The sequence below is a fragment of the Colossoma macropomum genome, unplaced genomic scaffold, assembly GCF_904425465.1.
Source record: "Colossoma macropomum unplaced genomic scaffold, Colossoma_macropomum, whole genome shotgun sequence".
Classification (NCBI taxonomy): domain Eukaryota; kingdom Metazoa; phylum Chordata; class Actinopteri; order Characiformes; family Serrasalmidae; genus Colossoma; species Colossoma macropomum.
The window spans coordinates 4,153,816-4,179,787 of record NW_023494786.1 but is presented as its reverse complement, the minus strand read 5'-3'; the positions used below and the strand labels follow the sequence as shown (position 1 = coordinate 4,179,787).

Sequence of the window (25,972 nt, the reverse complement as noted above, 5' to 3'; positions counted from 1 at the left end):
GCACGAGAACAACACAGTGTTTAACACACTGCGCGAGAACAACAGTGTTTAACACACTGCGCGAGAACAACACAGTGTTTAACACACTGCGCGAGAACAACACAGTGTTTAACACACTGCACAAGAATAACACAGTGTTTAACACACTGCGCAAGAACAACACAGTGTTTAACACACTGCGCGAGAACAACACAGTGTTTAACACACTGCGCGAGAACAACAGTGTTTAAGACACTGCACGAGAACAACAGTGTTTAACACACTGCGCGAGAACAACACAGTGTTTAACACACTGCGCGAGAACAACAGTGTTTAACACACTGCGCGAGAACAACACAGTGTTTAACACACTGCACGAGAACAACACAGTGTTTAACACACTGCGCGAGAATAACAGTGTTTAACACACTGCGCGAGAACAACAGTGTTTAACACACTGCGCGAGAACAACACAGTGTTTAACACACTGCGCGAGAACAACACAGTGTTCAACACACTGTGCAATAACAACACAGTGTTTAACACACTGCGCGAGAACAACAGAGTGTTTAACACACTGCGCGAGAACAACAGTGTTTAACACACTGCGCGAGAACAACACAGTGTTTAACACACTGCACGAGAACAACACAGTGTTTAACACACTGCGCGAGAACAACACAGTGTTTAACACACTGCACAAGAACAACACAGTGTTTAACACACTGCGCGAGAATAACAGTGTTTAACACACTGCGCGAGAACAAAAGTGTTTAACACACTGCGCGAGAACAACACAGTGTTTAACACACTGCGCGAGAACAACACAGTGTTCAACACACTGTGCGATAACAACACAGTGTTTAACACACTGCGCGAGAACAACAGTGTTTAACACACTGCGCGAGAACAACACAGTGTTTAACACACTGCGCGAGAACAACACAGTGTTTAACACACTGCGCGAGAACAACACAGTGTTCAACACACTGTGCAATAACAACACAGTGTTTAACACACTGCACGAGAATAACAGTGTTTAACACACTGCACGAGAACAACACAGTGTTTAACACACTGCGCGAGAATAACAGTGTTTAACACTGCACGAGAACAACAGTGTTTAACCCACTGCACGAGAACAACACAGTGTTTAACACACTGCGCGAGAACAACAGTGTTTAACACACTGCGCGAGAACAACACAGTGTTTAACACACTGCGCGAGAACAACACAGTGTTTAACACACTGCACAAGAATAACACAGTGTTTAACACACTGCGCAAGAACAACACAGTGTTTAACACACTGCGCGAGAACAACACAGTGTTTAAACACACTGCGCGAGAATAACAGTGTTTAACACTGCACGAGAACAAACACAGTGTTTAACACACTGCACAAGAACAACACAGTGTTTAACACACTGCGCGAGAACAACACAGTGTTTAACACACTGCGCGAGAATAACAGTGTTTAACACTGCACGAGAACAACACAGTGTTTAACCCACTGCACGAGAACAACACAGTGTTTAACACACTGCGCGAGAACAACAGTGTTTAACACACTGCGCGAGAACAACACAGTGTTTAACACACTGCGCGAGAACAACACAGTGTTTAACACACTGCACAAGAACAACACAGTGTTTAACACACTGCGCGAGAATAACAGTGTTTAACACACTGCGCGAGAACAACAGTGTTTAACACACTGCGCGAGAACAACACAGTGTTCAACACACTGTGCAATAACAACACAGTGTTTAACACACTGCGCGAGAACAACAGAGTGTTTAACACACTGCGCGAGAACAACACAGTGTTTAACACACTGCGCGAGAACAACACAGTGTTTAACACTGCACGAGAACAACACAGTGTTTAACCCACTGCATGAGAATAACAGTGTTTAACACACTGCGCGAGAACAACAGTGTTTAACACACTGCGCGAGAACAACACAGTGTTTAACACACTGCACGAGAATAACACAGTGTTTAACACACTGCGCGAGAACAACACAGTGTTTAACACACTGCACGAGAATAACAGTGTTAACACACTGCACGAGAACAACACAGTGTTTAACACACTGCACAAGAACAACACAGTGTTTAACACTGCACGAGAACAACACAGTGTTTAACACACTGCGCGAGAACAACACAGTGTTTAACACACTGCGCGAGAACAACACAGTGTTTAACACACTGCACAAGAATAACAGTGTTTAACACACTGCGCGAGAATAACAGTGTTTAAGACACTGCATGAGAACAACAGTGTTTAACACACTGCACAAGAATAACACAGTGTTTAACACACTGCGCGAGAACAACACAGTGTTTAACACACTGCACGAGAATAACAGTGTTTAACACACTGCATGAGAACAACACAGTGTTTAACACTGCGCGAGAATAACAGTGTTTAACACTGCACGAGAACAACACAGTGTTTAACACACTGCACGAGAACAACACAGTGTTTAACACACTGCGCGAGAACAACACAGCACCTCTGGAGCGACGCTGAAACCGAATACATGCTCGACAACATGAAGGATAAAATATTCTTCATCTTCTAGATGATGTATGTTCACATTTTAAGATAAAGTGACTCGACGTCTCTAAAAAAACCTGCTCATGACGTTTGAGTTACGTTAGGTTTATTGGTTGTAAAGCAGAAATCCGATTACTGTCTGATTCATGTAGACCCAGACTTCCCCGATTACCCAAGAGCATGAAAACATGCATTTGCAGTTCTGCAGGTATCAGATTATACACTGAACCGGTTACTGACACAGTCTGATTTTCTGCAGTTATCAGATTATTTAGTGCATGTAAATACTCATTGACGTATGTGGTGTCAGAGTAGATAACGCACTCTTCTTATTGACAGAAAGCCCAACAGGAGAATATCTGCCCACAGATTTAGTTCATGGTGGACTTTGAGGTTCGTTTTGGATCAGTGTCCAGCCTCCTCTCAGCTCTAGTGTCTTGACCAATGGTGTCACATTGATATCCACTCTTCCACTAACCCATGAAATGTCTCCTGTGCCGCTGACAGTGATTTTAACCACCGCTAGAAAAGGTGTTTGTAACTTTTTTGTGTGTGATTGGAGTTTGTGTCTGACTTCATACTGAAAGTCTAATACAGTATGAGGGAGAGAGAGAGAGAGAGAGACCTGTGAAGGTTAATTGACACTGTAAGGCATTGTGAGAGGAGAATCTCTCCAGCTGAGGATGGAGAAGAGGTGTGTGAGTGAGTGTGTGTGTGTGTGTGTGTGTGTGTGTGTGTGTGTGTGTGTGTGTGTGTGATGTCGGACAGACTTCTACAGAAAACTGTGCTGTTCTCATTATCTCCACAGAAGCGAGACGACAGACGCTCTGAAAATCCATCACACACACACTCCACTCTGTCTGCTGATACAATCTCTGAGAGTCAGACAGCCAAAATATCAAATCAATCAGCTTCACTTAACCCTTCATACCTTTTACCCAAAACAGTCTCCCCTCTATAATCCAGCCTACAAGCTCTACAGCTGCATCCTCACTGGACTGAGACGCATCTGAGACACGTTACAGCAGCGTAAACACATCTGTCTCTAACACACATACGACAACCAAAACTCCTCCCAGTACAACCAAAACTCCTCTCAGTACAACAAAACACTTCCCAGTACAGACAAAATTCCTCACAGTACAAACAAAACTCCTCCCATACAACTAAAACTCCTCCCAGTACAACAAAATTCCTTCCAGTACAATTGAAACTCCTCCCAGTACAACAAAAACTCCTCCCAGTGCAATCAAAACCCCTCACAGTACAATAAAAACCCCTTCCAGTACAACCAAAACTCCTCCCAGTACAACAAAATTCCTTCCAGTACAATTGAAACTCCTCCTAGTACAACCAAAACTCCTCCCAGTACAACCAAAACTCCTCCTAGTGCAATCAAAACCCCTCCCGGTACAACCAAAACTCCTCCCAATACAATCAAAACTCCCTCCCAGTACAACCGAAACTCCTCCCAGTACAAGAAAACACTTCCCAGTACAGACAAAACTCCTCACAGTACAAACAAAACTCCTCCCATACAACCAAAACTCCTCACAGTACAACAAAATTCCTTCCAGTACAATTGAAACTCCTCCCAGTACAACAAAAACTCCTCCCAGTGCAATCAAAACCCCTCACAGTACAATAAAAACCCATTCCAGTACAACCAAAACTCCTCACAGTACAACAAAATTCCTTCCAGTACAATTGAAACTCCTCCCAGTACAACCAAAACTCCTCCCAGTGCAATCGAAACTCCTCCCAGTACAACCAAAACTCCTTCTAGTGCAATCAAAATCCCTCCCAGTACAACCAAAACCCCTCCCAATACGATCGAAACCCCTCCCAGTACAACCAAAACTCCTCCCATTCAACCAAAACTCCTCCCAGTACAACCAAAACTCCTCCCAGTACAGCCAAAACACCTCCCAGTACAACTGAAACTCCTCCCAGTGCAACTAAAACTCCTCCCAGTACAACCAAAACCCCTCCCAGTACAACTGAAACTCCTCCCAGTAGGAAACTGAAACAGATAAGCGATAAATGATGAAGGTCTCACTGCACTCAGACAACAGTAAGTTGCCTTTGTCTGACTGGTCAATGCTACACAAATGGGTGCTTGTAATTTGCATGAGCAGCTCAGCTTTTTCCTGCTAGCCAGGTTCTGGCCGCTCACTGTCCCAGCGCAGAGTTCACATTTTCCACTGAAAGCTCAGACTTTCTCAGCACATTCGGAAAAAGCGATCAGTGGGACACGACGTAGCAGCTTTAGCGGTTTTGTTTGTCAGGAATGACACGGTCCGATATACTAAAATATCATTGATGTCCAAAGAAAAACAGGAAGAGGACAAAAACGCTCTTTTCTTTCACTGGGCCCCAGACTTCCTAGGTTTGTTCCTGAGTGTGTTCCTGATAAAAGTCCTAAGAAAAAGTCTTCGTCAGATTCATGACGCGTTCTTAAAGCGCAGAACTGTTCTCACCTTTGTGCTCTTGAGTGTGTGTAGATTCTGTTCTTACCTAAGAACGAATCCCACATAAGAGAACATTGGTGAGTCAGAGTCTTCATCAAAACTGCGAAAGTGGGTTTTAAGAAGAAATTTCATCTTACGGACGCTCGGTCAACGAGGCCCAACGTAAGTTCATGTAAAGAGATTTTATTTGAGGCACTTTTGGAGCATTTCTATTGGTCCGTTCATCAGGAAATGTTCACATATTATAAAGGGCAGCTGCTCAAATTATGCAGAACACTAAAAATCGCAAAAAAACGGAGGTGCTTTTTCTTTTTCGGGACAGCGACAATATGCTAATGAGGCCTCGGCCCATCTCTCACGGCTCTCCTTGACTCGTGGAGACAGCGCTTACAGCTACAGTAGCTGTGGTTGACTTGTTTGAGATGTTTGGTCTGTGCAGTTCACTGTTTCCTAAAACAGATAAACAATAAATGACGAAGCTCTCACTGCATACAGACAATAGACAGGTGCCTTTGTCTGACTGGTCAGCGCCGCACAAAAGGGGCTCATAATTTGCTTAAACAGCTCAACTTTTCCTGCTGGTTGAGTTCTCGCCACTCGCTGTCCCTGTTTTCGGATATGCCCAGTTGATAATGAACGGGAGTGAAATGTTTTTTTTCCGTGCAGCAGACACGGCCAGGCCAAGAACCGTCTCTTTGGACTAATTAATTCTAAAACTGCAGTTCTTCATTTATTAAATCCTGGCAGACAACATCAGCCACCTCTGTCTCTCTGCTCTCCCCTTAATAACAGCTGCATTAGCTCCTGATCTGGAGGGGCTGATTCATTATCCTTTAATCGGGTGATGAATGAAATCCATCCCTCCACCTTCACACCACTCATTTCTCTCATGTCACCACTCTGAGGCCAGAGGAGTAACTTCTACTCCCCGAAATCACATTACAATCCACAGAGGCCCAAAGCAACGTGGGAGAAATGAGGACGGGAACGGCTGAGCGCTGCTGTCGTCACTGCTTCTTCAGGCTGGCGGAGCACGAGGGGTGAAGATGAGGAACTGCAGTGCCGTAATCCATGGGAGAACATTCCGATTCCTCCAAAGAAAGAAAAAACACGTATCTCCAAAACGGTTACTGAGCAGGAGACATTATTAACTTTTAATGTAGGTTAATGTAAAGACGTTTTATTTCAGGTGATTCTGGAAGATTTTGTTAGTCAATTCATTATGAAACATTCCCAAAGTGATGTGTGATATATATATATATATATATATATATATATATATATATATATATATATAGGCGGGTTTCCTGTTTGTGTCACAGCACCGCTGTTCCCGTCGTCACCGCTGCGTCACGAATCGCTGCTCCTGTCAAGATCTTTTAAAGTTGTATTTGCCTCAGTTTAAACCCTATACTCTCCTCAGCTGCCGCTCACTGTTGGCTGGCGAAGGATCCACCTTCGCATATGAATGAGCCTTCGAAATGGGACAGTCTAGTCGCACCGCTGTGGCGCAATCGGCCTTCAAATGCAGCCTCCGAAGGATGCAGCCCCTGAACTGGGACACAGCTTTGGAGAGTTGAAAGGCCTGAAAAGGGATGAGGAGGCTGCTCTGTTTCTGGGCAACATTAACTTATTTTTGCAGTTTCACAGAACCAGCATGTCAGTATTGGCAGCCACCTCCCCTTCCCCTCGTCCTGTGCACGAACAGGAGCGCCCAGTCTTGCTGATTGGTTGAAATAGTGTTGTGTCATTTGGCCTGAGACACTCTGCTCGTTGTCTGTTTGAAGAGTCAGTGCTGTGTGCCAACACCGGGTTATTTTCCAGAGTTTCCAGAAAGCTAGCAGACCGTAAAGAGACATGCACTGAATTTGACAAAAAGTGTGTTGGATTAAAATCTCTTACTGCACTTTAAAAAGCAGAAAGTCACAGTCTTAAATAATATATCACAGCATTGGGGGCGGAGCTAACCAGCACGTTTGGTTTCTGTTTCTTTCATTAGTTCTTCTAATGTTCATGATCGTTAATCCCAACTTGTTAGCTTCACAGCAGCAACTGTAACAGTTTGCTAACCCACAGCCTAGCTAATGTTACCTACATTACCTGCTAACGTTATCTCATAGCATGTGTTTATATAATGTTTACAAAGGATTTTATGGCCTTGAAGATCTAAAAAAAAACAAGTTTGCTAGCCCAGTGTTGTTCGCCTTGGCAATGCGCCTCCATGAATTTGGGGGCGGAGCTTCTGAAGGAGCACTGAAGGGAGGAGTATGTTTGTTTTGCTGCTGAGTTCAAATATCAACAACTTTAAGTGTAATAATTGAGAACTGACCATCACATCAGGTGGTAAAGCACTGTTTAAGTACCAAAGTATAAAATTAAAAAAAACTTTTGGATGATACCAGTTTGGATGATCCACAAAATTCTCATATCAGTCAGGATCTAAATGATGAGCACGTTGTGAGCACCAAAAGGCCTGTGTGCACAAACATGCAGACACCTGAGCTGATGGAATAACGCTGAATCTCATTACTCAGCCTGCACGCATTACTGATAATAGACCAGGTTTGCTGCCACCAGCAGAACCTGAGCCGCACTCCGTAGCCTCGCTGAATTAACAGCCTAATTAGCAAATAAAACGGCTTCTCTGAGTGAGAGCAGTCAGAGCAGCTGATTACGGTGCAGTTAACGCAGCAAAAACTGTTTATAAAACAAAAAGTTTCAGATCTTAGATATTTACAAGTATTATATTCTGATCTATTTAAACCCAAGACAGTAATAAACTAAATCTACACCGGTCAGGCATAACATTATGACCACCTCCTTGTTTCTACACTCATTGTCCATTTTATCAGCTCCACTTACTATACAGGTGCACTTTGTAGTTCTACAGTTACAGACTGTAGTCCATCTGTTTCTCTGATACTTTGTTAGCCCCCTTTTACCCTGTTCTTCAGTGGTCAGGACCCCCGCAGGACCCTCACAGAGCAGGTACTATTTGGGTGGTGGGTCATTCTCAGCACTGCAGTAACACTGACGTGGTGGTGGTGTGTTAGTGTGTTGTGCTGGTACGCGTGGATCAGACACAGCAGTGCTGCTGGAGTTTTTAAACACTGTGTCCACTCACTGTCCACTCTATTAGACACTCCTACCTTGTCAGTCCCACCTTGTAGATGTAAAGTCAGAGACGATAGCTCATCTGCTGCTGCACAGTTTGTGTTGGTCATCCTCTAGTCCTTTATCAGTGGTCACAGGACACTGTTGGCTGGATGTTTTTGGTTGGTGGACTATTCTCAGTCCAGCAGTGACACTGAGGTGTTTAAAAACTCCAGCAGCACTGCTGTGTCTGATCCACTCAGACCAGCGCAACACACACTAACACACCACCACCACGTCAGTGTTACTGCAGTGCTGAGAATGATCCACCACCCAAATAGTACCTGCTCTGTGAGGGTCCATGGGGGTCCTGACCACTGAAGAACAGGGTAAAAGGGGGCTAACAAAGTACACAGAGAAACAGATGGTCTACAGTCTGTAATTGCAGAACTAATCATTTGAATATTTCTCTGTGTGCAGACTAACGCTGGGTGTTCAGACGATGATAAATGTTTTTATTCTTCTGCTACATTATGGTTTTGGTGTGGAGCTCTGTGATGACACACCTGGTAACTGGAATTCCAGCCTCACTGCTGGCTGTGTTGGGATCATTCGCTGCTCTACAGCACAATCTAAACACTGATGACACAGAGAGCCAGACTCCTAATTAAAAGAGGAGAGAGAGCCCCTGTGGGAGTCGCTGTGTTTGCGCAGACGTTAGAACGAGGGGGCGTGTGACTGTGTCAAGAGCTCTCAGCGCGTCGAGAGCCCTGTTAAGCGCAGGGGGGAATAAATCCAGCCGAAATGTAGCCTTTCACTTAACCTGCGTGCTGCTGCACCTACAGAGAGTGAAACGCAAATCCATCATCAGACACGACCATTCACGGCGACACTGTGGGTGAGGGTGGCCGCTCAGATGTAATGATAACCAAACTGTGGTGAGGACCTGTTTATGTAACTGGGTGGAGAATGAGGTACGTCAGGGCTGTATGGTATGACAGTTTTGCTCGCATTTGCAAAAAAATGAATGCGAAGATAAATAATAATGCTTCTCATGCGTGTGCTCGTCTGTCACTATCATCACATTCTCCTAAATCGCAGAAAGTGTGAAATACAGGGGGCCAAGGTATGAAATACAGGGGGCCATGGGGGTCCAGGACTTCCTAATTAATGCTTTGGACCCCCTCAATGTCTCAAAACCAGAATTCTGGGGGATCCCTGAAAATAAACTTATCATGATTTTATGCTGTCAAACAGATTCATTGTTGATCTGCTTCACTCACAATCAGCTTCTGTCTTTGGTGCTCTTAACTAACTAGAGCTGCAGCACTGCTCTGCCTCAGGGTGGCGCTGTAGCAGACTGGTTCACCCAGTTGGTCCTTCATAGTCTAGAAACTGTAACTCTGCCCGGATTCCTCTGAAAAACTTTACAATGTGCCGCAGCAGATCTATAAATCTGAAAACTTGCCCGGTTCCCAAGAGTTTGGTGTAAAGAGAACAATTGACAAACCAAACATTTTGTTGCCATTGAGTGAGTGAGGAGCCAGCCAACGCTGGAGTGACCAGCCAACATGGGACCCCCGAATACCAGAGGGGATTTCACACACTGGCTGAATGTGTCTTCACACACTGGCTGAATGTGTCTTCACACACTGGCTGAATGTGTCTTCGGACTACGGTTTGCTTACTGGTTTTAGTGAGCTGTTAAGTTTCAAACCAAAGTTTGTGAATATTCAATAGGCAATATTAGGCCCAGTCCCATTTCACCCCTTGCCCCTACCACATAGCCCCTACCCCTCCATACCGCGCGTTCTCGTCTAGGGGTAGGGTGTCCCGATTCTTGTTGAGATAGAGGGGTAGGGCGAAGTGTTAGAAATGCAGAAATCAATAAACACATTACGTGTGTGTCACCAGTGGGTTCATCAAACGTTAACAGAGTCACTAACGCTAAACATGCCAGCTAGCATGTTGTGCAGCTAGGCTAACTACAGTCCAACATACCACAAACTGATCCACCAGCATTCCCAGTCTATCCTGCATACCACAAACCAATCCACCAGCGTTCCCAGTCTATCCTACATACCACAAACCAATCCACCAGTGTTCCCAGTCTATCCTGCATACCACAAACCAATCCACCAGTGTTCCCAGTCTATCCTACATACCACAAACCAAAACTTACATTAAACAAATGTTTATATATATAATAATATAATATAACACACCTTTGTTCAGAATAAAGCCTTGTGACTTTAAAAACGCTACACTGTCCATATCTATAAAATACCTGAGACTGCAGAGATGGCTGTTGGAGGAGCTTCAGCACACGATGGATAGAAATATTAAAGCATATAAATAATTCAGTAACTCAAATAAAACTCTTCTGAAGAAGTTACAGAGAAATTCTGCCCTGAGAAAAAAACACAGTGTGGTAGATTTAATGCTGAAGCGTAAACTCTGAACATTCTATGGCTTTAACAGGGGAACTATTCCTCTCTCTCTCACTCTCTTTATCTGTCTTTCCCACTCATTCTCTCTCTCTCGCTCCTTACCCAGTGCTCGAGAGGCAAAGGTTGCCATGGCGCTCTGGAGTCTGTCCGGTCTTAGTGCCTGCACCACCAGCACCTGCAGAGGGACCACAACATTAACGCAGTCACAACTGATCCAGGACCAGTTACTAACTGGCCACTTTATTAGAAACACCCACCTTTTACTTCCACTAACTGGCCACTTTATTAGAAACACCCACCTTCTGCTTCCTCTAACTGGCCACTTTATCAGAAACACCCACCTTCTGCTTCCACTAACTGGCCACTTTATCAGAAACACCCACCTTCTGCTTCCACTGACTGGCCACTTTATGAGAAACACCCACCTTCTGCTTCCACTAACTGGCCACTTTATTAGAAATGCCCAGCTTCTACTTCCACTAACTGGCCACTTTATTAGAAACACACACCTTCTACATACACTCACTGGCCACTTTATTAGAAACACTAACTAACTGTCCACTTTATTAGAAACCTTTCCACTGTGTTTCCGAGCGAAAGCTCACCTGCTGAAAGAGAGAGATCTTCTTTGCGATAGATGGAGGGATTTCCTGGTCGCAGGTGGAGCTCCGAGAGAAGGACAGCCAGAGATCTGCATCGTTCAGACATAGAGACTGATACAGCGCCGGAAACGTGGTCTAAATAAGAGACACAGAGTGGTTGGGCTTCATCACTCTTCATACAGAAATTAGTTCCACCCTGATGTCAAGTTCTGATGTCAAGTCAAAACGCAGCAGCGTTGGCAATGTTCATATTTTGGATCCTTACAGACCTCATAATTCAGAGGATCTGTGACACAGCAGGGCGGTTTTTAAAAATCATATTTAGTTTTCGCATAGAGAAATCCGGCTTAGCCCTGGAGTTCCTAATGTGGACATGACGGAGGTGTTCTGTTCCGTGGTGAATACAATCTTAACTGGGATGATCGACTGCAAACAAATCACAGTCATCGATTAGTAAACTTGGCACACTGAGAATGAGCAGCTCAGAGCGTCTCACCTTGAGTAAAGTCAAAGCTGTGAGTCTCTCCTGATCGACCCAAGAAGGAGTCTGTTCCTGTAAGGACCTCTGAGAGTCCTGTGGACAGAAACGGAGTCAGTCAGTGAGAGTCAGAGAGAGACAGCTACTAAGAAAGAAAGCACAGACATAGAGGAGAGCCCCCACATTGTTCTCGATTTTTTCCACTTATGCTATTTGTGAGGTTCTGTGTACCAAAAATATAATATATGTCATAATTCATTTTTACATAATCATTTATCCCTTACAGTTAATTTAGTGAGTAATTTTGTTACTCTGCCTTTAAGACTGATATACGTAAATGATCTCTGATTGCTGAATGGTGGGGCTAAACTGCTGTAGCTGAATGGTGGGGCTAAACTGCTGTAGCTGAATGGTGGGGCTAAACTGCTGTAGCTGAATGGTGGGGCTAAACTGCTGTAGCTGAATGGTGGAGCTAAACTGCTGTAGCTGAATGGTGGGGCTAAACTGCTGTAGCTGAATGGTGGAGCTAAACTGCTGTAGCTGAATGGTGGAGCTAAACTGTTGTAGACTGAATGGTGGAGCTGAACTGCTGTGGCTGAATGGTGGAGCTAAACTGCTGTAGCTGAATGGTGGAGCTAAACTGCTGTAGCTGAATGGTGGAGCTAAACTGCTGTAGACTGAATGGTGGAGCTGAACTGCTGTGGCTGAATGGTGGAGCTAAACTGCTGTAGCTGAATGGTGGAGCTAAACTGCTGTAGCTGAATGGTGGAGCTAAACTGCTGTAGACTGAATGGTGGAGCTAAACTGCTGTAGCTGAATGGTGGAGCTAAACTGCTGTAGCTGAATGGTGGAGCTAAACTGCTGTAGCTGAATGGGTGGGGCTAAACTGCTGTAGACTGAATGGGTGGGGCTAAACTGCTGTAGACTGAATGGGTGGGGCTAAACTGCTGTAGACTGAATGGGTGGGGCTAAACTGCTGTAGCTGAATGGTGGGGCTAAACTGCTGTAGACTGAATGGGTGGGGCTAAACTGCTGTAGCTGAATGGGTGGGGCTAAACTGATGTTAGTATTACACGGACTGGGGAGTGAACTATACATTTTAACTTCAAAAACCCATTCATTTCAAGAAAAAGACCAGTTCCATACCGCTTTTCTGACCATGTCTGCCACGATCAGTCCAGTGAAGGCGTCCCACTCCTGAAACAGACACAAACACAAACATGTTTGAATGTCTGGGTAATAAAACGTCTCTGTGAACGTGTCTTAGTAGAAGTGAGTGTTCGTACGTTGTCCTGGAACAGCTCAGGGTGCATCCCTTTCACAAAGTGCAGCGCGAACATGAGCTGATCCGCCTGTAATGGAACAACACCAGAACAGTCGTCACAGAACTCAGTAAAGCACGTTAAAGAAGTTCAGTCCACAATGGTGAACACAGAGACTCGGTCCTTAACGGCTGTTATAGAACGTCAGTCTGCAACAACGAACACAGAAGCTCGTACAGTAACAGATATTACAGAACCGTCTTACAATACAACTGCAGCAAACCTGTAGAACATACCAACTACATCCTGGCAACCACCTGAAACACTGCACTACTGCAACAAATAAACCTAGAAACGAGCAATTCATTCGATAGCCAAGCAAAGCCCTAACAACCTGCTGGAATACTACTATTATACTATTATATTACATTATACTCAGTGCACGTTTTTAAAAACGTATGTCTTTAACTTTGTGTTTAATTAAAACTTTGCGTCTCGTTGTATTTATCTTTTTAATTTGATCTGTCTTTTTTTTTAATATGATTTTAAATTAGTGCTTAGTGCTAGTAAATTATTGTATTACTGCTAAGCTTTATCTCCTGTCTTGTTAAGCACTTAGAGCTGACACCGGCATGAACAGCGCTCTATCAGTAACGATTATTTTCATTATTATTATTATTATTATTATTATTGTTACAGCAACTGCTTAGCAACCCTATAGCAACTATGACGATGTCATGCCTCCCTCCGGCCCAGCTGAAACTACAGCCAGCTCAGCTGCCTTGGACTACATTTCCCAGAACCCCTTGCTCCATCACATGACTCAGGACTCCAGATCCACTTTTCATCGCTTTTCCAGACTTCTAAATCACTTTCCTGTTCTTCAGTGTCTGTTTATACCTACACTCGATACCAAGTCACCTTGTCGTGCAAACTGAGCGTTTCCTTTTCGTTAAACCGTTTAACGTGTATGACCTGTTTTCCGTTTATGACCCTGCTTTTCGTCTTGCCCCTTTGCTCAGTTTTGGATCTTTGGTTTCCAACTATCTGCTTCTGTTTTTCAGCTGTGGTTTTGGATCATCCTTTCAGCATTATAGCTTTTAACTCAAGCCTCATCTGCGAGCGTCTGGTTCCAATCAGCTGCTGTCTACAACGTTTTAAACGTTTCAACCGTGTTTAGCTGGATTTAAAGTTTTTAAGCCAACTTAAAGTTTATTGTTCTCATTTCTCCCTCCATCCTGCTCTTTGTCTGTTCCTCTAAAAGGAAAAGATCAGAGGCAGACAGAAGGCCCCGACACTCAGGAACTCAACAGAGGATCTGACTCAAAACGGGGTCAGTTAGTGTGTGTGTGTGTGTGTGTGTGTGTGTGTGTGTGAGCTCACCTTAAAGAGTGAGCGGCAGACGTATTCGTACACCATGCTCTTCAGAGACGCCTCCAGAGCGGCGATCCTGACCTCAGTGCTCTCACTCTCCTGAAACAAACACAGAAATAAGACACACCATCCACGACCTCACACTCACAGTCGGTTCTGACAGTGTTTCTCCACGGACTCCTGTCCTCTGTTTGGGTCTTCGGGCTTCCTAAAGGGGAATTCCACTGATTTTTCAAAATTTCTGCCTCAATAAAGTTTTAACAAGTAGTGGTTTGGTGTGAATCGCTCAGAACTGTTCACAGTGGTGGTGATAGGAACCAGACGTCCACCTCTAAAAGCTCCCTCACAGAAAGTTACTACAGTAAATGGTTATGAATTCACTGCCTGATGACTGAGACACTGTTTTATGATAGTTCTTTACAGCCACTGCTGTCATAAACTGTCAAGATAATCTTCCGCATCATAACAGCATCATGGTACCTTTAGTGGTAATTATTGTAGGTGTCATAATGTTTGATGTCATGATTTCTAACTAGAGTTCACTTAGCAAAACTGATCATGTGACATAAACTGTTATGACACCAAACATTGTGACATCTGTCAGAACGATTAACAGTAAAGGCCTTTACACACTGAGCGCTTTTATTCAGACGACAGTAAATTAATCCAAGTGTGTGTGTAACTTGCGGAATCTTGCACACCAACGTTATTTTATTCCCTCTGGTCGATTTCTGCGAATTTTCACTCACATGAAAACACTGACCAATTACAGTCACCACTCCTGTTGGCATGGCAACAACCAAGCTGTAGGAGTTTCTCTCATACATCAGAGGGATCAGAATCTCCAAAAGCAGCTCAAAATGGACTACAAACTTTTTGTTAAATGTGGACAAACTCAGAGTTTCAGTTTCTGAATGAAGGGATGAAGCTCTTCACACTACTTGGTACTACTTGGACAGTGGTCCAGCGTCACCGTCTGTCCGTCCTGCTGGGAGCAAAGAATCGGGTCTTATTTGCAGCCTGTTTGTTTTGAGCTTCGTCTCGTTTGGAGCTGCATCTCCAGAATCAGCTCAGACTCAGCTGAGCTTGTACAGTTTCAGCTCCTGAATGAGGAGAATCTCTCCAATTCTCCACAGAGGAGAATCCTGCACACTGTCACTGTTTGAGTTTTGTGAGGATCAAAGGACTTTTATTGATAGATATTCATTTTTTTGTGCAGCGCAAACAACATGGTGAAATGTTAAAATCTGTGTCGTGTCTGGTGTGTACAGTGTTGATGTGGATAAATCGTCTGGACATTTTCGCATTTTCATGTCGATTTTTTGTGTCCTGTTCGGTGTGTAATGGCCTTAATTGTAACACACCACTGTTATATTACTGAACAAAATACACCATGAAAGCTCCTGACGTGTGTAATGCAGCAGAGCTCAAGTGATGTGTTACCCATATTACATTATCAGCATAAAAAAACAGAGTTTAAAGTACAATCTTTGAAATATTTACAAGAATTTGTGTGCGTTAGTGACAGCGTGTATTCGAACTGCCACTAGGTTTTGTGTAAAAGCCTGTGATCAGTGGATCAGCGTCGTCTGAACACGAACTTCACTTGAAGGGTTGAAGAGCCTGAAACACTCAGACTACCTAGTCAGTGTCCACTAGACAGTGGTCTCTTTCCACTGATGGACGGTTGGTAGGTGTTTCCGATAAAGTGGCCAGTGAGTGCAGATGTAGAATAGGTGGACATTATGTACTGGGACCTGTGTGTGTGTTATAAACTGGGGCCTGAGTGTGTGTGTGTGTGTGTGTGTGTGTATGTGTGTGTGTGTGTCACCTGTTTGGTCTGCAGTGCTCGGTGGAAGATGCGCAAGAAGGAGGCCAGACTGAAGCGGTACATGTTATTGATGCGGGAAAGATCTGTTATTACAAAATACATCATACTGGCCCTCTCAGCTAACGGGAGATACGCATCCCTCTCCTACAGAGAGAGAGAGAGAGAGAGAGAGAGGAGAGAGAGAGAGAGAGATTAGAAGTGATGCAGCAATGCTGCCCTCTAGGGGACGTCTGGTTAAATGACAAGTCTCACCTGAGAAAATGAAACTGCTATTTACCTGCACAGATTTTATTTGCTCAAAAACACTTATTTTAAAATAAATACAAATAATATGAATACAGTAAGCAGTGGATTTATGTACGTCAATGTGTTTGTTTAATCATTTCCAGACCTCTCACTGAAAACCTTCTTTGGCTAAGCTAAGCGATACTTTATTATGTTGAATGGAATTTAACAAACCTTTGGTTCAAATTACAAGCCTTGCTGCTCAGATCCGATCTCTCTGACACTGTGATTCACACTCGTTTAGGTAAGTGACTCAAATCTGTCATTATTGTGAACAAACCGGCGTCCTGAAATGACCCTCATGAGCTCATCCTGCTCAGTAATGTCACATGAATGAATCACGAGCATCATCAGCACAAACTAACGAGCAGAACGAGCTTCGCTGAGAAGATAATTAACTCTGATCAGCTCTCAGCTTCATTATTAGAGCGAGACGAAGGAGAAAAAGGTGAGATGAGCTGCTTTTCCACCGTTTACAGGCTTTAACGTCTGTTCAGCGCTGCTGCCATGGTAACGCTGAATGATGGCGCAGTGGAAAAAACATGAATTTCGAACTTCATATTAAGCTTCACATTAAGCTTCACATTAAGCTTCACATTCGTCACATTCGAATCGGACACGTATCCGATCTAGAACCACATATGAAAGTGGCTCAGGTTGGAATTGTAAAGATCAGATTTGTGTCCACACAGCCCTGAGAACATCAGATCTGAGTCACATCAGGGCAAAAAATCAGATTTCTGCCACTTCAGCCTGGTAATGTTAATGTAGCCTATGGTGGCTGGGGGGGTGCAGGAGGAATCTGGAACCAAACTTAGTTCTTCTAACTTATTTTTTGAAAATAAGAAATTCTTGTTACATCTTACTGTATTTGTGTTTACCTGCATTTTTTCACCGTTAACACCGTTTTTAACTCGTACTGCCAAAGACACACGGTTTCAAACATAGTGCTTAGGTGCCTAAGACCTTTGCACAGTACTGTATGTCCAGACGTGCTGCATATATGTACACAAACAAACCTAAACAAACCACGTCAGACTGATCTAGAACAGACACTCACCTGGTCGAGGGCCGTCTGCAGTCTGTGAGACTCTGAGAGAGAGTCGTGGATCAGAGCGCTGCTCGCCTTCGTCTGGTTCAGAGACTCGATCAGCTCTTTATTCTCCAGAATGTTCCCCTGAGCTGTGGCCAGAGTCTGCACACAAACACACACACACACACACACACACACACACACACACACACACACAAACACACACACACACACACACACACACACAGTCAGTTTAGGTCAGGTCAGGTCACACAACTGAAACACCCCAGAAGATATCAGATCCTCCAAATTCTGCTCTAAACTGAACCCCCGAGCTCCAAAAGACTGAGGATCAGTCAGGCAGAGAAGGCCAGGTAACAGTGAGTGTGTTTACATGAACTCAATAATCCGATCATAATCAGATTTCTGCAGTTATCCGATTATTCAAATGGTCATGTAAACACCATACTCTGATCAAGAAATCTGATAAAGAGGATTTTAGCTCAGTAATCAGATTTCTCAGTGCATGTAAACTCTTACTCTGATTTCTGTCGGATTTCTCAGTCTGCGCGAGATCAGACGGTGGATGTCGCGAGACACAGCAAAACACTGTTGGAGCGGCGATTCTGTGAGTTTATTGGCTGGTTGTAAGGCAGAAATCTGATTACTGTCTGACTCGTGTAGACCCAGAGTTTCCCCATTATCTGTCTATTCAAGTGCTTGTAAACGTGTTGATCGGATTTCCGAAGAAAATCGGATTGTCTGCAGTTATTGGATTATTAAGTGCATGTAAAGACACTCACTGTCTGTGTTTACATGCAAAGATTTTCTCCAATCTGATTTAAAACATTCTGATTATAGATTAAGACCGAGGTGCCAGCATCACGTGAGTCCAGTCAGAGTGAGTTGAGCAGCAGTGAGCAGCGCTTGTGTTTTTAATGACTTTAAAATGATGTCAGACTCAGGAAAACGTCCTTCACATGTCCTTATTAAAGAAGGCCGAGAGGAAGACGTCGCGTTCTGAGACACATAAACTGGACGTCCGTCCCACCGCCGTCTTTTAAAGATCAGACCATAAACTTCGTCTCCTCTGCAGACCAGTTTCTGCTCCGCCATGTTGAACGGTACAAACTTTCACTATGACGCGACGAACATGATCAGAACGGACTTAAACTTTCCGATAGGGAAAGTAATCAGATACAGGCGTTTACACGGATATTATTCTTCTATTTAACAGATTATTCACAGGATTACCCACCTCGATCAATCGGATAGAGACTGTATTCTGAATGGCCTCAATCAGACTAGACTATTCCGACTGATGTGTTTACATGGACGGATTCTATTCCGAACGATTAGTCGGATTATTAATGGATTATCAGGCTGCAGGTAAACGTGGCTGCTGTGATGAGGCACTATCATCTTTGAATCCACAGACAGAGGATCATCATGAGGTACCGCTGTCGGCACCGTACAGTGACGTTCCTCAGACGTTATGCAGCGCTATCAGCGACTCCCATGAGGCGTCTGCCTGGAACTTCACTGATCCAGCATGTTTATGTTCGACAGCTTGCGACAGCTGATGTGATCAGCTGATGTGATCAGCTGATGTGATCTGACACAATTCTTTGGCTTCTTCAAACAGAAACGCGATGGGTTTAAAGAACAAAGATGAAAGCCTCCTCAAACTGTTTCGTCTGAAGCCCATAAACTGACATTTTTGGTTCAAACTATGCAGCAACTGTGATTCAGTTTCAAGTGAACTTCATTTGTCATTTTGTCTTTCAGTCATTTTATTAGTTCAATATCAGAGCATGCTGGGAGTTGCAGTTCAGTATCACTATTGTGAGTAGTTTTAGCTCAGGATCAGCACAGAGCATGCTGGGAGTTGTAGTTCAGTATCAGTATTGTGAGTCAGTTTTAGCTCAGAATCGGCGCAGAGCATGCTGGGAGTTGTAGTTCAGTATCAATATTGTGAGTCAGTTTTAGCTCAGAATCGGCGCAGAGCATGCTGGGAGTTGTAGTTCAGTATCAATATTGTGAGTCAGTTTTAGCTCAGAATCGGTGCAGAGCATGCTGGGAGTTGTAGTTCAGTATCAGTATTGTGAGTCAGTTTTAGCTCAGAATCGGTGCAGAGCATGCTGGGAGTTGTAGTTCAGTATCAGTATTGTGAGTCAGTTTTAGTTCAGAATCGGCGCAGAGCATGCTGGGAGTTGTAGTTCAGTATCAGTATTGTGAGTCAGTTTTAGCTCAGAATCGGCGCAGAGCATGCTGGGAGTTGTAGTTCAGTATCAGTATTGTGAGTCAGTTTTAGTTCAGAATCGGCACAGAGCATGCTGGGAGTTGTAGTTCTGTACCTCTAACAGTGACTCCTCCAGCAGAGCGAGCTGGATCTTCTTCTCCTCCTCCTGTTGCAGCAATTTAGTTTTCTCGCTCTCCAGCTCCGGCTTCTCGTGCTGGATTGTCAACGCCAGCAGCTGCACACACATTTACATTAAAGACATTAATTATTTACACTTCAGGTCAACCACAGGATCATTTTAGAGGTGGACGATATGGCAAAAATATAATATCGAGATGCTTCAAAAAATGTTCATACACGATATGTCACAAGATTGATTTTTTTCTGATCAGTTGGAACAGAGAAAAGTAGAGCTACATTTAAAAATAAAATGAAAAACTGTGAACACAGTGATTTTTATTCAATATTTGGCACTAAATCTGGTTAAACAGGACTAATATTGTTCTCGTCATAATGAAAGATGCAGCTGGTCACTGTTCTATAAGCACTGATGATAAACATGATATGGTTAGAAAAAGCATGTCGTATTGTGTTGTGACATCATTTATCACGATAACAATACATGCTGTCATATTACACAGCCCTACCTGGCCAAACATGACCAATACACATTCAGCAGTTTTATAGTCATGGTCATTATAAAACTCAAACACATCACTCAGACTTTGTCATCCACTTCATATATTTCTTATCTTGTGTAATTAGATATTTTTTCTTTTACATTTAACCTTTATGACCCAATAAGCACAGTAAAAAAAAGTAAGGTCTACTGATTTTAAACTGAAGAATAAACAAATATCACAGTTATCGGATTGGTACTCAATATCAGAGTTCAGAAGTTCAGAATCGATGGAATCAATATGGTGTGTGTGTGTGTGTGTGTGTGTCTGACCTGCCCCCGCAGTCCTGCTCTTGTGGTGGTGAAGTTCACTTCAGTTATCACGGATGCAGCGTCAGGGGGGATGAAGGGGCTGGGGTTGCGGGTTGCCAGAAACAGACGGAAATCCTCGTTATAATCAACGACTTTATCTCCGATCTGCACCACATAGCGAGGACCTGAAAAACAAGACCACCCAATCTTAGTCAATAACAGACAAACGGGTGATATCAGTAAACAAGATAACTGAACATGCAGATTAATGGATAAATCGATGGGTAGACAGACAAGTGGATAGAGGGATGGACAAATGGAAGGATGGATGGATGGATAAAAATACAAATGGCTGGATGGACCGAATAGCTGGACAGACAAACTGTTGTATGAATAAATGAATGTAGGGATGGATGGATGGATAGTCGAATGAATCTATAAGCGGGTGGATGGTTTAATAAATGGATGGATGAATGGATGGACGGACGGATGAAAGGATGGACGGAATGAAGGATGTGCTCACCCTGGGCGATCAGGTCTCGGCGCAGTAGAGGGTAGAGCACCGGCTCGACTCCATCAACCTCCTGAATTATCAACGTTTTACCAAAACGCACCGCCAACTCCAACACTGTGATAAAGTTAGAGTCCTGAGAGAGAGAGAGAGAGAGAGAGAGAGAGAGAGAGAGAGAGAGAGAGAGAGAGAGAGAGAGAGAGAGAAAGTTGGACTTTTTTTTCTTTCTTTCCTGTTATAAACTACACACACATATTCAGTAGGTTTCGTTTTATTATTACATATACTTTTATATTATTAATTGATAATTAACACTTCTTTTCTCTTCTTAATTGTCGCATTATCATATTAATCTTGATTTGCATTTTGTCTTATTATTCTTTTTTTGTTTTCTGTTTTGTTTTTTTTATTAACTTTTGATATATAAAGCATTTTTGTTCTGCTTTGACAATACAAACATACATTTGTCATGTCAATAGAGCAAACTAGAACTTGACAAAGGGGGAGAGAGAGAGACAGAGAGAGAGTACAGAGAGAGAGAGAGAGAGAGAGAGTACAGAGAGAGAGAGAGAGAGAGAGAGTACAGAGAGAGAGAGAGAGACAGAGAGAGAGTACAGAGAGAGAGAGAGACAGTGAGAGAGTACAGAGAGAGAGAGAGAGAGAGAGAGAGAAAGAGTAGAGAGAGAGAGACAGAAAGAGTACAGAGAGAGAGAGAAAAAGAGTACAGAGAGAGAGAGAGAAAGGGGGAGAGACACAGAGAGAGTACAGAGAGAGGTAGAGAGAGAGTCACTATGCCACACTCTAGCAGCATTTTCTGGACTTCATTCAAATCCAGTTCAATGCTAATTAGAAGGTGTTAATTTGTTTGTTTATCTGTGTAGAACCACACAGCTTCTTCTGTTGTTCTCCAACTCTGCAGAACCGTAAACGCTCCTGCGGTTCTGACGTTCTGCCGTATCAGTCCTGCTAACGCGCTGTGATGTGTTTGTGTGTTTACCTGTTGGTTGACGACTTCCAGCCGATGCTCCTTCAGGTGAGTGCGTAACCACTCTGTGGCTCGAGAGGAGGGGTCAATCAGGAACGGACACGCAACGCTCTACACACACACACACACACACACACACACACACACACACACACACACACACACAGTATTATTATGACTACTGATTGTCAGTACTGATCAGTGGACATTATCAATAAGCTCTTCTATGATCAGTGCTAATTTCTGCAAGTGCTTCAATGTGCTTTTCATGGAAAATCTGATTTCCTGCTTTTTTAAGTAAAGGAGTCGCTGCAGCATATAAACACTGTTAAAGTATCAGTACGCCCCTCAGTCCATATGAAGTAAACTGAAAAACGGCCCGTTTTCAATTCATTGCTCCTGTGTTGACACGAGAACCGACTCATTTACATACTTCCACCTATTCAGCCTATAGCAGTTTAGCCCCGCCCCCCACACTGAAGTTGTTCCAGCCCTGAGTGCTTTTTGAACGAGGCACAGCCAATCAGAACAGAGCTGATTTACATATATCAGCCTTAGACGCACAGTAGTCCAGGAACAAACCTCACGCAAGGACACATACGTAGACATGGTTTTGCATGTTGTTGCTTTAAAAATGTTTCACAATGCAATTCCTAATGCAATTCAAGCGTGAGCTGCATTCTGAGCATTACAGCAAGGGGGTGCTATAATGACGGCCAAATCTGACGAAGCAGTCTCATGGTTCGCCTACATAAGCATAAACGTAAACATAAATGATACATTACAGCATTTTTGTTCCAACAGAGCAGGTAAGGCTGAGCGTTTAACACACGACTTTTAAAATCTTTAGATTTCTAAAATGGAGAGAATCACGCACTTAACGAGGTTCGTCACAGAATCTGTTGTGAGACGACACTAGACAACAAGGCAAAGAGGGAGAACAAAACATATGTTTGGGCTACGAATAAGAACTCAAACTCCCAGATCTCCTCAGATCACACGACACACACAGAGCTGAACCCACTGGACCTGTTTGGGCTGTTATGTGTGGCGGAAACTCAAACTGGAGACGTTTCACTACAGACTGCAGACTCGATCTCCACCGTCCCTCTGATTACCTTCGTGTGTTAATGTTGATGATGAAATATTACAGTGATGGTGGTGAATAACGAGGAGACGGAGCTGAACGCGTGTCTGTTTATTAGGAGGAGTAACGTTAGCGCGCTCGGCTAAAGCGTTTGGGAAACGGAGACTGAAACTGGGGAGCGGCGACGCTCTGATAAACAGCAGGGGGCGCTCTGACAGTATTCACAACTTACAGTTTATCATACTTTAGCATCAGTAGCAGCAGCTGTCTGGCTAACTAGCGTGATTATTTTGATGACGTGTTTACATTTCAGCTGTGTGTTTATGGTCGGTTGCTAGGAAACAGGCATGATAGCTGATTGTCGATTCTGATCGAGTAGGTTAAGATTTTCTAACTGTAGATAAGATGCTGTAAGATCAGATAGAGATTCCTAAGTTGAGATCAGATTTGCTTCTGTAATATGAATTAGTGAAAAATCTGATCTTAGCCTGTCAGATCTGAACATAGGACTAAAAGAGAGGGAGTTTCTGTAACACAGCCCTTGGTGACTAAAGTCTCAGTAAAACACCCCACAGTGCTTCAGCACCCCGACACACAGGTTAATGAGAGAGAGTGAGCGAGTGAGCGTATGATGAGGTGACAGTGAGTGAGCAAGTGAGTGAGAGAGTGAGAAAGTGAGAGAGTGAGTGAGTGAGTGAGTGAGTGAGTGAGTGAGAGAGTGAGTGAGTGAGTGAGTGAGTGAGAGAGTGAGTGAGTGAGTGAGAGAGTGAGTGAGTGAGTGAGTGAGTGAGAGAGTGAGTGAGTGAGTGAGTGAGTGAGTGAGAGAGTGAGAGAGTGAGTGAGTGAGTGAGTGAGAGAGTGAGAGAGTGAGTGAGTGAGTGAGTGAGAGAGTGAGAGAGTGAGTGAGTGAGTGAGAGAGTGAGTGAGTGAGTGAGTGAGTGAGAGAGTGAGAGAGTGAGTGAGTGAGTGAGTGAGAGAGTGAGAGAGTGAGTGAGTGAGTGAGTGAGAGAGTGAGAGAGTGAGTGAGTGAGTGAGAGAGTGAGAGAGTGAGTGAGTGAGTGAGTGAGTGAGAGAGTGAGAGAGTGAGTGAGTGAGTGAGTGAGAGAGTGAGAGAGTGAGTGAGTGAGTGAGTGAGTGAGTGAGTGAGTGCTCTTACCCGGGTCTTTAGTGCAGTGATCTGAAAGCAGCATGTGAAACACACACAAACACACACAGACTGAGCACAGTGACCACAGAAGCTTAATGAGTGACTAATGACAGAATTAAAACAGTGACTGGACATTAAACAATCAGACACGCTGACAAACACAGTAAAAACACCCATCACACACAACGGAGACGCAGAGTGAGTGAGATTACATTAGAACGGCGATGGAGATACATGGATGGGCTTTCAGAGACTGAGGGCCGTATTACAAATATGCAATATAAGGCAGCAGTTCTGCGACTGATCTACTGTGGCCTGATATTAAATGACGTCAATCAGAAACTGACTAATTCCAACTACGGAGATGCTAAACAGACGGATTCAGAGTGCGTTTCAACCAGCTTTAAACGGAGGAGAACAGACAAAGGAGAAGTTTTCTCTAGAAGATCTGGAAGTTCAGAGAGAGGAGAAGTTCTCTCTAAAAGATCTGGAAGTTCAGAGAAAGAAGAGGTTCTCTCTAGAAGATCTGGAAGTTCAGAGAAAGATGAAGTTCTCTCTAAAAGATCTGGAAGTTCAAAGAAAGGAGAAGTTCTCTCTAAAAGATCTGGAAGATCAGAGAAAGAAGAAGTTCTGTCTAGAAGATCTGGAAGATCAGAGAAAGAAGAAGTTCTATCTAGAAGATCTGGAAGATCAGAGAGAGGAGAAGTTCTCTCTAAAAGATCTGGAAGATCAGAGAGAGGAGAAGTTCTCTCTAGAAGAACTGGAAGTTCAGAGAAAGAAGAAGTTCTCTCTAGAGGATCTGGAAGTTCAGAGAAAGAAGAAGTTCTCTCTAGAGGATCTGGAAATTCAGACAAAGAAGTTCTCTCTAGAACATCTGGAAGTTCAGAGAAAGGAGAAGTTCTCTCTATAAGATCTGGAAGTTCAGACAAAGAAGTTCTCTCTAAAAGATCTGGAAGTTCAGAGAAATAAGAAGTTCTCTCTAAAAGATCTGGAAGTTCAGAGAAAGATGAAGTTCTCTCTAAAAGATCTAGAAGTTCAGAGAAAGAAGTTCTCTCTAAAAGATCTGGAAGTTCAGTGAAAGAAGAAGTTCTCTCTAAAAGATCTGGAAGTTCAGAGAAATAAGAAGTTCTCTCTAAAAGATCTGGAAGTTCAGAGAAAGATGAAGTTCTCTCTAAAAGATCTAGAAGTTCAGAGAAAGAAGTCCTCTCTAGAAGATCTGGAAGTTCAGAGAAAGATGAAGTTCTCTCTAAAAGATCTAGAAGTTCAGAGAAAGAAGTCCTCTCTAGAAGATCTGGAAGTTCAGAGAAAGATGAAGTTCTCTCTAAAAGATCTGGAAGTTCAAAGAAAGGAGAAGTTCTCTCTAAAAGATCTGGAAGATCAGAGAAAGAAGAAGTTCTGTCTAGAAGATCTGGAAGATCAGAGAAAGAAGAAGTTCTATCTAGAAGATCTGGAAGATCAGAGAGAGGAGAAGTTCTCTCTAAAAGATCTGGAAGATCAGAGAGAGGAGAAGTTCTCTCTAGAAGAACTGGAAGTTCAGAGAAAGAAGAAGTTCTCTCTAGAGGATCTGGAAGTTCAGAGAAAGAAGAAGTTCTCTCTAGAGGATCTGGAAATTCAGACAAAGAAGTTCTCTCTAGAACATCTGG

General features: G+C 43.5%; 1 protein-coding gene across 1 annotated transcript in view; it reads right to left on the bottom strand.

Moving 5' to 3' along the window:
- Window positions 1-25,972, bottom strand: part of LOC118798728 (cytoplasmic dynein 2 heavy chain 1) — a 154,819-nt gene that overhangs the window by 30,379 nt on the left and 98,468 nt on the right. The window contains 13 exon segments of the mRNA XM_036558254.1: window positions 10,664-10,736; window positions 11,167-11,298; window positions 11,660-11,737; window positions 12,788-12,838; window positions 12,928-12,993; window positions 14,287-14,376; window positions 16,109-16,252; window positions 17,454-17,588; window positions 19,784-19,903; window positions 20,621-20,784; window positions 21,123-21,246; window positions 22,108-22,206; window positions 24,339-24,359. Of these exon segments, the coding sequence (XP_036414147.1) occupies window positions 10,664-10,736; window positions 11,167-11,298; window positions 11,660-11,737; window positions 12,788-12,838; window positions 12,928-12,993; window positions 14,287-14,376; window positions 16,109-16,252; window positions 17,454-17,588; window positions 19,784-19,903; window positions 20,621-20,784; window positions 21,123-21,246; window positions 22,108-22,206; window positions 24,339-24,359 (1,297 nt within the window).